The sequence below is a fragment of the Denticeps clupeoides genome, chromosome 3, assembly GCF_900700375.1.
Source record: "Denticeps clupeoides chromosome 3, fDenClu1.1, whole genome shotgun sequence".
NCBI lineage: Eukaryota > Metazoa > Chordata > Actinopteri > Clupeiformes > Denticipitidae > Denticeps > Denticeps clupeoides.
The window spans coordinates 21,917,894-21,929,141 of NC_041709.1; the positions used below are offsets into that span (position 1 = coordinate 21,917,894).

An 11,248-nucleotide genomic window follows, 5' to 3' on the forward strand; every position below is an offset into this window, starting at 1 on the left:
TGTGTTTTTTCTCGTTCAAAACACTGACAAGCAGTGCAACACAGTCCTCCAAAATTAACTTTACGGTTTGTGAGCTATTGGTCTACCTCAGTATGATAATGTTGCACACTGGGGAGTGGTTTTCAGCCCATCACAGATCCCAGATATGTTGTTCAAGCAGCAATACAAAACCTATATTTTTAATACCGTACATACATTTACTGGGATCTCTTAATTAACCAGGGCATAGTTTCCATCCTTCTTCAGAAGATGGGGGTAGTTCTAGACAGTTCCTCACACATACCACTGACACTATATTGTTTCCTTCTTTGTTTCTCAGCAACAATGAAAATTGTCTCAAGATCTCCCTGGAACCCTTGTACCTTCAAAACAGTTCTGCCTGACCAGCCTCTATTCAGGAGGAGACATCTAAGCCTTTTATGGAGTACTAACATAAATGATTCCCAAACATAGTGTTCAAACTACTTACAAGAGTCACTTGCAGCTCGTTAAATATGTATGGACATGAGATAATACTTTGCTATCCTTTGTATATGTACACATTGTACAACTATAAAACTAATTACATCAATGTTCATTTGTTTAATTTCCGGTTGTTTGAAAAAAAATTACAGAAATGGGGAGAACTTGTCAAATGTTGCACATACATCAATCACCCAGGCTGGGATTGAAACCCAGGTTTCTTTGTTGCGAGGGGGCATCACTAACACTGCCATGGCCACTGGAGACTAGTTTTTAATGGAAACCATAAAGCCATGCGGATTTGAGCAGTTGTATCTGCTTCCCCTGTGACTTTTGGAACTGTCATTTTTTATGTTTAGAGCATTTAGAGCACCTTACAATCAGAGGTTACAGGGAAAGTCCCCCCTGGAGCAACTTAGGGTTCAGTGTCCTGCTCAGGGACACAATTGTAGTAAGTGGGGTTTGAACCTGGGTCTTCTGGTTCATAGTCAAGAGTGTTACTCACTATTCTATCTGTTTTTAGTGCAATATCTAGCCCCTCAAATAAACTTCGGCCCACAGATAATTCCGTATGGGTGCTTATTTATCGTTGTTCATAGTGCAATACAATTTAATTGTGTCATATGTTGTGTCTATTGTAACAAGTGCCCCTTGTAACAACAACTGCACTTCGGGAACAAATTAAGTACTTTGAAATTAAAATATTTTATGAGATTGTCATAACCTCCTTCATCCAACGTGATTTTGCATTGTGCATTGACAGTAAAATGAAATTTAACGAACGTAAAGAAATCCGAGTGTTCACGTTTGGAAAGCGCGGCTGTAACGCGCCTGGCCGTCTTCCCGACGCCAGGGGGCGGCAGCGAGCTCCGGGAGCCCCCGACACCGGAAGCTCTCGCCGCGGAACCGGCGCGACCATGAAGGCGGTCGTTCAGAGAGTGGCGCAGGCGAGCGTGACCGGTAAGGCGGCCCACTTAAATACGTCGTAGATCCACCAGGTGTTCGCGTAGTGTAATAAAAGCATGCGTTGCGCTTTAGACCAGGAAGTGGAAGTAGGCACTTTCTTCCGCTGCTGCACAGCACGCCACCATCATCCTCTTACTTGCAGTTGCAGGGGAGCAGATAAGTTCCATCGGCAAGGGGCTGTGCGTGTTGCTGGGCATTTCAACCGAAGACACGGAGAAGGATGTTGAGTACATGTGAGTATCTCACGTACCATTACTGCAACGTATAAAGTATATTCTGAAAGCCTGTGTGTCGTCAGGGTGCGTAAGATCCTCAACCTGCGCCTGTTCGATGACGAGAGTGGCCGCGCCTGGAGTAAAAGTGTCATGGACCGTGGCTTGGAGGTCCTCTGTGTGAGTCAGTTCACGCTGCAGTCCGTCCTCAAGGGCAACAAGCCTGACTACCACATGGCCATGCCGTCAGAAAGCGCGCAGCCGCTCTACAGCGGCATGCTGGAGGCGATGAGGAAAGCCTACAAGGCTGACTACGTCAAAGGCGAGTGGCACGAAAGTCCAGAAACACAATCCCCCAGGAATGATCAATTCAAAGTGAACTGATTGTCATTGTGAAACACTGCAGCACAGCACACAGTGACACAACAAAACCATCACCCTTGGTGAGCAGTGGGCAGCCACGACAGGCGCCCGGGGAGCAGTGTGTGGGGGCGGTGCTTGAACCGGCAACCTCCTTAACTGCTAGGCCACCACTGCCCCACAAGTGTCCTGCACGAAAGTGGGGAACAAACTATTTTTTTCCGCACGCAACGTTGAAAGCCATTTTTCTACCGCAAAGCAAGACTCTGCTGCAAGCGTTTTTCTCACAAGAACTGTCTTTGTTCTTGTGTTAAGGGAGGGTTCTTTTATGTTTTGTTTTTCTAGACAAATATAGCCATTTGGAAAAAAACAGTATTAAATGTAGGGGTGTTAGAAAATATTGAATTCATATATTGCAAAATTTTATGTGTGTCGATACAGGGACATCAGGGCCAGTAGTGGCCTAGCGATTAATGGAAGCGTCACCGTAGTCATAAAACTGCTGGTTCGCATCCCAATCCACCAAGGTGCCACTGAGCAAAGCACTGTCCCCACACACTGCTCCCCGGGCAGCTGTCATGGCTGCCCACTGCTCACCAAGGGGAGGACATTTCACTGTGCACCGTGTACTGTGCTGCAGTGTTTCACAATGATAATCAATTTCACATCAAATATCGATATTTTTGTATACATATGTAGTCCACCAGGTGGTGCTGTCGAGCTTTTTCTTTAGTGAGGTCAGCAGAGATGAGTCAGCGTGCTACTGCAACCTCGACTCCTGTAGATGGCGCTGTACAGCTGGCAACTGCCTGGCATTTCAGTCAGAGTGAAGTCACAAAACATAACAGAACGATAGCACCTTGGATATCAGCTCGGTTTTTACATTTTTAGTGAACCATAATTTTTTTGTGATATTCACATTTTTTTGTGAATATCACAATATATGTACAGTATCACAACATAAGGTGATAGAATTGTACCCATGTATCGGTATCGTATCATGAGATATTTGCCTATAATTAAATTCCATAATTTCAATGATTTATTTGTTTTCTAATTAAAACCAACATAAGATGATTAGAAACTTATTTCAGCGGATTCACAGCAACCCTACCCAGGAAAAAAACACTGCAAGTTTTCACTGAAGTTGACGCAACTTTGGGCATTTTGGATCGCAAGAATCACAAAAGTTTATTTTTATTTTAGTACTCATGCTAGTGTTACTAGAGTTTTCATTTCTTAAGACCAGTTTTGGTTTTAGTGTTGTGTTCCAGCTAGTTTACAGATGTAGCTTTTGTGAGTTGTCAATATATTTTGTATATTTACCCATTTTACCACCCGTCTAGTCTTGACAGACAAAATGTTCAGGATCTCTCGGAAAGCTGGAAACCTTTTATTCAAGATTAGCTTTAATTTAAACAAAATGTACCTTTTAAACACAAAAAGTCCAAGATCCACTATTTGTATGTAGTCATGGACCCTTAACTAGGCTGCACGAGCTAAAATGGGAAACACAGGCTCCAAAAAAAGAAACGCGGTCACTTGAAAAGAGCAAAGCATATATGTGCACAATGAGCAGGGTTATTACCAGAGGGACTGAGCCCAGTTCACAGCTGTAGGCCTCAGAGCCAAAATTTAACATCGTTTACACTGAATATCAAGCACAATTCGTGAATAAGCACCATACTTGCTCATGTACAGTATACCCTGATTTGTCAGTGATTTGTAAGTCACCTTAATAAATAGTTTGGTCTAATTGATGCACATTACAGAACAGCGTGCCACGCTGTTGCTCTGTATTGGAAGTGAATGCAGAGGACTTGATCACACGAAAAGGGGTTTAATACAAAATACACATACCAGGTACACCATGACAACAGCAACATTCCCACAAAGGCTGGACACATTCAGGATGCCTTCATCTTAACACAGAGCAGGACACGAGACAGGAAAACCTGGGCCAGAGTGCCAAGTAAAGATCGGGTCACATTTCCAGGATGTGACATTATATTCTCTAAAATCTGCCTATTATTAAAACTATGATAGAATTAGTGTTAATGCTGGATTAATTCAGGAAATGTTGGGTACTGTACGAATTTAAACAGTATTCTTTAGTCTGAGTAATTAGTGCTGAGCTATATATATATATATATAAAATTTCACTTATGATGCTGTTGAATTGCAAGCTCTTGAGAGAGGTTGTCACGGCAAGCACAGACCCACATCTTTCTGTTGTTATGGTCACAGGTGCTTGAGGAAGGTTGCCATGGCAAACACAGAGTTGCCCCTTCAGTTGTTAGGGTCACAGCTGCAGGACTCTGGTTGTCATGGCAAACATTGAGCTGCTCGTTATTTTCTCTGGTTCTGCAGACATAATGACAATTGGCAAAAAAAAAAAAAAAAACATAACCGAGCCTTGATTTTCCTGTCATTAAGGCCGGCGCTTCTTCAGATCCGTCCCCTATTTCCACTACAACAATGACAGCATCCATCAGTACAAGAAGTGGGGTTAAATATCATGTGTACTCTTCTCTGAAGACTCATTTAATACGCCTTTAGTGGGTTTAGTGTTTGATGAACAACCTGATTTTACCATAGTTGACACAAAGAATTCAAAATGACAACATTAAAACTAATTACATCAATGTTCATTCGTTTATTTTGTTTGGAAAAAATTACAGGAATGGGGAGAACTTGTCAAATGTCGCACATGCATCAATCACCCAGGCTGGGATTGAAACCCAGGTTTCCTTGTTGCGAGGGGGCATCACTAACACTGCCATGGCCACTGGAGACTAGTTTTTAATGGAAACCATAAAGCCACGCTGATTTGAGCAGTTGTATCTGCATGACAGAGTCTATTAAAAGAAAAAGAATAACTAATAACGGACCAAAAACGCTGCACATATTTTTACAGATAATCACTTGTATTTCTCAAGCTTTTATTCAGCTGAAGTCGCTCTTTCCCCTGTGGCTTTTGGAACTGTCATGATGGAGGATGCCTATGTTTACATTTTTTTTACGTTTACAGCATTTAGAGTGCCTTACAATCAGAGATTCCAGGGACTGTATACCTGTTCCCCTGACACTCAGGGTTAAGTGCCTTGATCTTGGACACAATGGTAATAAGTGAGGTTTGAACCTGGGCCTTCTGGTTCACAGGAGAGTGTTTCAAGTTGCCTGCAACAGTACACTGTAGTGAAGCATATTTGGGCCTGGCCAGTGGATGGGGGACCTCATTGGACAGCAAAAGTCTGGTGTGTCCAAGAGGCAGGGGAGTATCTAGTCTGAGCAGAAGCAGGCCTCTTTGAGTCCCCTTCCTCTTGATCCAAGCTTCATTTCAGGCTTCAAGAGCCCCGCCCCCAGTGTGGCACTGATTGACTCTCATCTCCGATAGCCATGCCAGAACCCAATAGCGCGTCCGAGTCATAATCAGGGACAACGATGCAGACAGTATTCATGATGGTTAAAGAAAAGAATTTGTCACACAACAAAAGAACTGTGCGAAGTATGCATTGTGCTTTAGGGTCACAGGTGGCGTTTCGGGGTCAGGGTAGATTGCGGTCCTTCTGAGGTAAAAGTGGGTCAGCTCCCCTGGGACCGGACGCAAGGAGGGAACACGTTGTCTCTGACTGCGACAGAGCTAGTCTAATTAGCCGCAGCACAGCTTCTCCCCGAAGAAAAAACACCATGAGTATGCACTTTTACTTCTGACACTTATTGGAGCACTTGCCGAGATTAAAGCTGCTGAAAATGGAAAAAGAATCATTTAAGCTTTCTGTTACCTAAAGTGACACAGCGTGATTTGCTTTTGTTACTATGCCGCAAGTTTTGTTCCTTTGTAATCCATCGTTGGCATGAAAGTACGGTGACATGATCCTCTCCCTCCCCAGATGGCCAGTTTGGCGCCTACATGCAGATTCACATCCAGAATGACGGCCCTGTCACCATTCAGCTGGAATCCCCAGCATCGCCCACAGACTCCAAACAGGTACTGTCCCCATCAATTTCCAAACAGGGTTGAATCAAGCCAGGACTGAACCTCCAACAGTAGGGGGCGATAAAGATCTAGAAAGGACAGCGTCAACCAAGCCACGCCTCTCAGGCACAGTTGCGCACCCCACTCGATCCAATTCGGGTGTAAAGCCGGAGGTTGAAGCTAAGCAGCGCAGGTGCGCAGCGCCGAACTGAAATCCGGCGGTGAGTTTGCGTGGGTGCCTTTTTGATTGACAGGTCAGGATTTCAGGCCCATTTGCCCCCTGCTCAGCCGGCAGGATTCAAGCCCACTCTGTTGCTGTGGCAACTGTGCAGCGTGGAGGGGGGCGGACCACTTTAAGAAATTTAATTTGAAATAACAAACTCCCACTGGTTTTTTTTTTTTTTTCCTCTTCTCCCTTCCTCTGCTTTTATGACTCATAATGCTTTTATGCTCTTATTATTATTTTTTTTCCTTTCAAAATCTTAGCATAATTTATTTTTCAAGGGTCTGTCAATGTTTTCATTGCACTGGATTATCAGATCTGCGTTTGTCACACTCACTGATTATTCCACGAGGAATCCCTGAAATAATTTTATTTCCACTGGAGGAATCTCATTCTGGAATCAGTTTTCTTCTCTTCCCGGTTTTACACAAACCACTTGAGTGTATGTCTGGTTAACCCTCGGTAACGTACCGTGTCCCTTTGGTTGTTTGACTGCGGTGGAGTTTTTTAATTTTTTATTAATTTTTTTAATTTGTACGTATCTGCCTCACGACAAAATGTTTCATTTTTATTCATTTTTTATTTGCTGGAACGGCGACCTAGTTCCAGCTTTCTGGATGTGCTAGTTGCATCAGGAGCCTTGCTGGATGATTGATGAGGTAACGGTATTTAGGTCTACACAGCCGCCCCGTAAACACTTGCATAGGCGATGACACAGCGGAACGCAGTCCCCATAAGTCACTCGTCCGGAGCAAGACTGATCCTGCCATGAGGCGCAGCGGTGCTCCCTTATTCATGGCCAGGGTTTTCATTTTACGGGACATTTATGAATATAGTTATGGCTGCACTAAGCCCTCGTTGTCATGGTTATCGATGGCAAAGCCACGTCATCTTGTCCAACGCGAACCCGGATAGTTGTGCTTCATGGAGACCATATTGAATTGTTCGCCTGTGTATGATTAAATAATTCAGCATTTTTTGATGTGAAGGTTTTTGCATGACATTCGAATCATAAATATTTCCTCAGAGCTCATGAAAGATTGAAAGAAAGATTTCACCAGCCAGCATGTCCCCCTTGTTCCATGCATTTGTGTTTGTTTTTGAGCATAGGAAGAAGAGTAAAGTAAACGCATGTTGTAGGGGGTACCAGTAAACACATTTTCCTCACATGTATCTCTCTTTTCTCAGTCTTGGTGGCCCAGCGGTTAAGGAAGTGGCCCTGTAATCGGAAGGTTTCTGGTTCGAATCCCAAACTGCCAAGGTGCCACTGAGGTCCCCTTGATCAAGGCACCGTCCTCACACACTGCTCCCCGGGTGCCTGTCATGGCTGCCCACTGCTCACCAAGGGTGATGGTTAAACGCAAAGGACCTTGTGTCGCCTATGCATCATAATGACAATCACTTTCACTTCTCCCTTACTTCACCATAGCTGGCAAAGCTTGAGAAGCAGCAACAGCGAAAAGAAAAAACACAGCCACACGCTACATCCAAGCCAGGCAGGGAGAAGCCGGACTCCAGCGTGGACACCAGTAAGACGAGTGGTACGGAGGGCGGAGATTCATCTCAGAGGGAACCCTAAAAAGAAATGGGGGTGAGTAGCACTCACAAGAATCCCACATACTGCTGCGCTTGAGAGACACCATTGGCCGTAATTAAATTCCTTGGTTGGGTTTGTTCACATATTTGGCCAAAACACATTATTCTTATTACAATTAAAATAATTCTTTAAAAAATAAAATAAATACAGCAGTACATACAACTGCTGACATTCACCATACTAGAAACTTTAGATATGATGGACAAATGGAATAAAATAATTAATAAAATAGTTATACTTGTAATAATATAATAATAGTAATAGAATTTCTCATGATATGTTTGTGCCTAGTGGGTAAAACACTCACCTATGAACCAGAAGACCACAAAGTCACAGGTTCAAACCCCCCATTGTGTTTGTAAGTTGCTCTGGATAAGGGCATTTGATAAATGCTATAAATGTAAATGCTAGTTTTCTAACAGTAGTGCCTGTGCTGTGTAATTAACTGTACACTTTACACTTTTAATTAGTTCACCTTCCAAGTTATTCTGTGCATGGATCGCAGAATAACTCTATTCATTGTGCAGTTATTTGTGATAACTGCTAAATACAGAGTCTGGCTTCAGAACAGCTCATTCCACCGAGACTGCCATTTTGGCGGTTACCGAGCAGCTACATGCAGCCAGATTGGCAAAACTGTCATCAGTTCTTATTCTCCTTGACCTATCTGCTGCATTTGACACCGTTAACCACAAGACTCTTGTCAACCTGAAGAGGCGTGGAATTCGGGGCTCAGCATGGCAGTGGTTTGCTTCCTACCTTATTTGAGCGATCTTACCAAGTGACTTGGAAAGGATCCACCTCTACCCCACGTAGACTCTCCACTGGTGTCCCTCAAGGCTCGGTGCTAGGTCCTCTCCTTTTTTGGTGAGGTCATTTCCTCACATGGATTATCCTACCACTGCTATGATGACGACACACAACTCCTCTTCTCCTTTCCTCCCTCTGATCTACATGCTGCTTTCAAAATCTCTGCATGTCTAACCGACATCTCGTCTTGGATGGCAGCCCATCACCTCCAACTCAATCCCACCAACTAATATTCATTCCAGCAGATTCTTCACCACATCAGGATCTTGCTATTTACCTAGACAACTCGCAGCTCTCTCCTTCTGCAACAGCCCGCAACCTTGGAGTAACAATAGACAACCAACTCTCTTTCTCATCTCACATCAGCAATCTTTCCCTCTCATGTAGATTCCTTCTCTACAATATCAGACGAATCCACCCTTATCTGTCAACCCAGGCCACCCAACTACTGGTTCAGTCCTTAGTAATCTCACGACTGGACTACTGCAACTCCCTTCTAGCTGGTCTACCACTATGTACCATCCGACCTCTTCAACTCATACAAAATGCAGCAGCACGACTAATCTTCAACCTTCCCAAATTCTCCCACACCACCCATCTGCTACGTTCCCTCCACTGGCTCCCAGTAGCTGCACGCATCAGGTTCAAAATACTGATGCTGGCCTACAAAGCCAAACATGGAGTAGCACCATCCTACCTCACAGCCCTTATTACACCCCGCACTGCACCTCATATACTCCGAGCCTCCAGTACTGCTCGCCTGGTCCCTCCATCTCTGAAGGTAAAAGGAAAACATTCATCTAGACTCTTCTCTGTCTTGGCCCCTCGGTGGTGGAATGAACTTCCCCTCGAGGTCAGAACAGCTCAGTCACTTGAGCACCTTCAATCGACAGCTCAAGATCATCCTCTTTAAAGAATATTTAGATTAAATTGTAATTTTCTTGTTGTTGAACTTTGTGTACAGAATCTACAACAGAGTGAATAAAATAGATGTATTCATAGTTGGGGTCCTAGTGAACCGGAATTGATCTCTTCATCGATGGTAACTTGAAAGCACGTTGTAAGTCGCTCTGGATAAGGGCGTCTGCCAAATGCCGTAAATGTAAATGTAAATGTAAATCTCTCAAATCACATGAGTGAGCTTGATTGCTTTGTTTACCATATTATTCTATTTATTATTGTGGAATAAATCATTTAGACGTATGGCTCTGCATGCAGCGGGAGTGAGGACGTCTCATCCACCGCCTGTCTTGTGAGGGGAATAGTGTGGTCTGATTTATCTCCAGACCATATACCATATTTGCCTTTGCTATTGTTGTGGTCAGTGCTTAAAAGGACATTAGGGGACATTAAAGGACATTGTTCTAATATCAGCTGACCCTGTTTAACCACAGATTTTGAAAGCACATACTAAAAGTGAGGTTCTTCTTCCTGGTTCTCTCTGCATGCTCATGTTCCTGAATATAGTGGTTTGTGGTTGTTGCACACTCATGCACGTTTTTCCCAAATTGTACACAATGACATGTCAGTATTTGTGTCTACTTGTGTCAGTAGTTCTATGGAAGTACCCTTAATACAATTCTACTAATAGTGTATATATGCAATTCTACAAATATTAGTCCTTGCTTTTTTCTCATTATTTTTTCTTTAGAATTGACCTTCAATGCTCAGGTGTCCTCCACTGAAGAGGAGAGATGGAACAAAAACGCTGAAGAATACAGCCGCCTCCTTGATTCAGGATGAACATTTGGACTCCCATATTTATTTCATCATGTATTTTTTCTTCCTGTGATAATGCCTGTAAATAAAACTTGTGTTTAAAGTTTGCTGTTAATGTACAGGATATAAACGTATATGGTCCTCTGGTTGATGGAAACCTCTTCCTCCATGCACATTTTTTTCCAACCCTCCATCTTTTTAAACACAGAACTTTTCCTCTGTGCCCGTTGAGCTCAGAAGTAAGAATTCTGGGACGAAGGCTCTCCGTGCTAGAGTTCGACCGAAGGAAAGCAATTCATACTCGTGGGACCACGTGGAGGGGAGGCATGACCCAAATACGTCTCACTCCTCCCTCCTTTCTTCTTCTCTCTTTAAAGTACATTGCATTTCAGCACTACCTGCATCTCATTTGAAAGACTTTGCTAAATAAGTGCGAGTATCAGATTAATAACGGCTCCAGATGAATACATTTACATCAAATAATTGTTGCTGAAGTCATAATTTGGTTAAGCACGTGATTGTAGGCTTTTTTTGATTCCGCAACCATTTTAATCATTGTAGAATAGCGCTGGTGATGCTGCGGTGGTCGTGGTTTGGGACAGGGCCGGCGTTACTGTCATTCCAGCGACATGGAGATGTCAGATCACGCTTAAAAAGATGGCCGTGGTGTCACCTCGCCATGGGAAAGTGGGTTAAATTCCAGGCATTCTGTTCCGATACGGAGCCTGGGACTGTCTTTTGCCGGCTTTATCTCCAATCTAGTGTGCGGGTCCCCAGCCAAAGCCACCGGCTATGGAAAAACAATTTAGCAGGGCTTTTAATTTGCCCCCCCATTCCCCCTCCCTTATCGGTCTTTCTTTCTTTCTGTTCTGGGAGATTTGGAGAATTCAACATTTCTGGTCGAAATTCATACATGGCCT

General features: G+C 43.6%; 1 protein-coding gene across 1 annotated transcript; it reads left to right on the plus strand.

Annotated features, from left to right (window-relative positions):
- Positions 1–1,353: 1,353 nt before the first annotated feature.
- On the plus strand, positions 1,354–10,462 carry dtd1 (D-aminoacyl-tRNA deacylase 1). The gene is made up of 6 exons (XM_028973478.1): positions 1,354–1,422; positions 1,571–1,661; positions 1,727–1,962; positions 5,894–5,991; positions 7,632–7,793; positions 10,261–10,462. Exons 1-5 carry the CDS (start codon positions 1,380–1,382, stop codon positions 7,779–7,781), a joined length of 618 nt encoding a protein of 205 aa, XP_028829311.1. The 5' UTR covers positions 1,354–1,379; the 3' UTR covers positions 7,782–7,793; positions 10,261–10,462.
- Positions 10,463–11,248: the final 786 nt, after the last annotated feature.

Coding starts and splice junctions, on each gene's coding strand:
- dtd1 (XM_028973478.1), top strand. CDS start 1,380: ATGAAGGCGGTCGTTCAGAGAGTGGCGCAGGCGAGCGTGACCG. Junction 1,662..1,726: donor GAGAAGGATGTTGAGTACAT/GTGAGTATCTCA, acceptor GTGTGTCGTCAG/GGTGCGTAAGATCCTCAACC. Junction 5,992..7,631: donor CGCCCACAGACTCCAAACAG/GTACTGTCCCCA, acceptor ACTTCACCATAG/CTGGCAAAGCTTGAGAAGCA.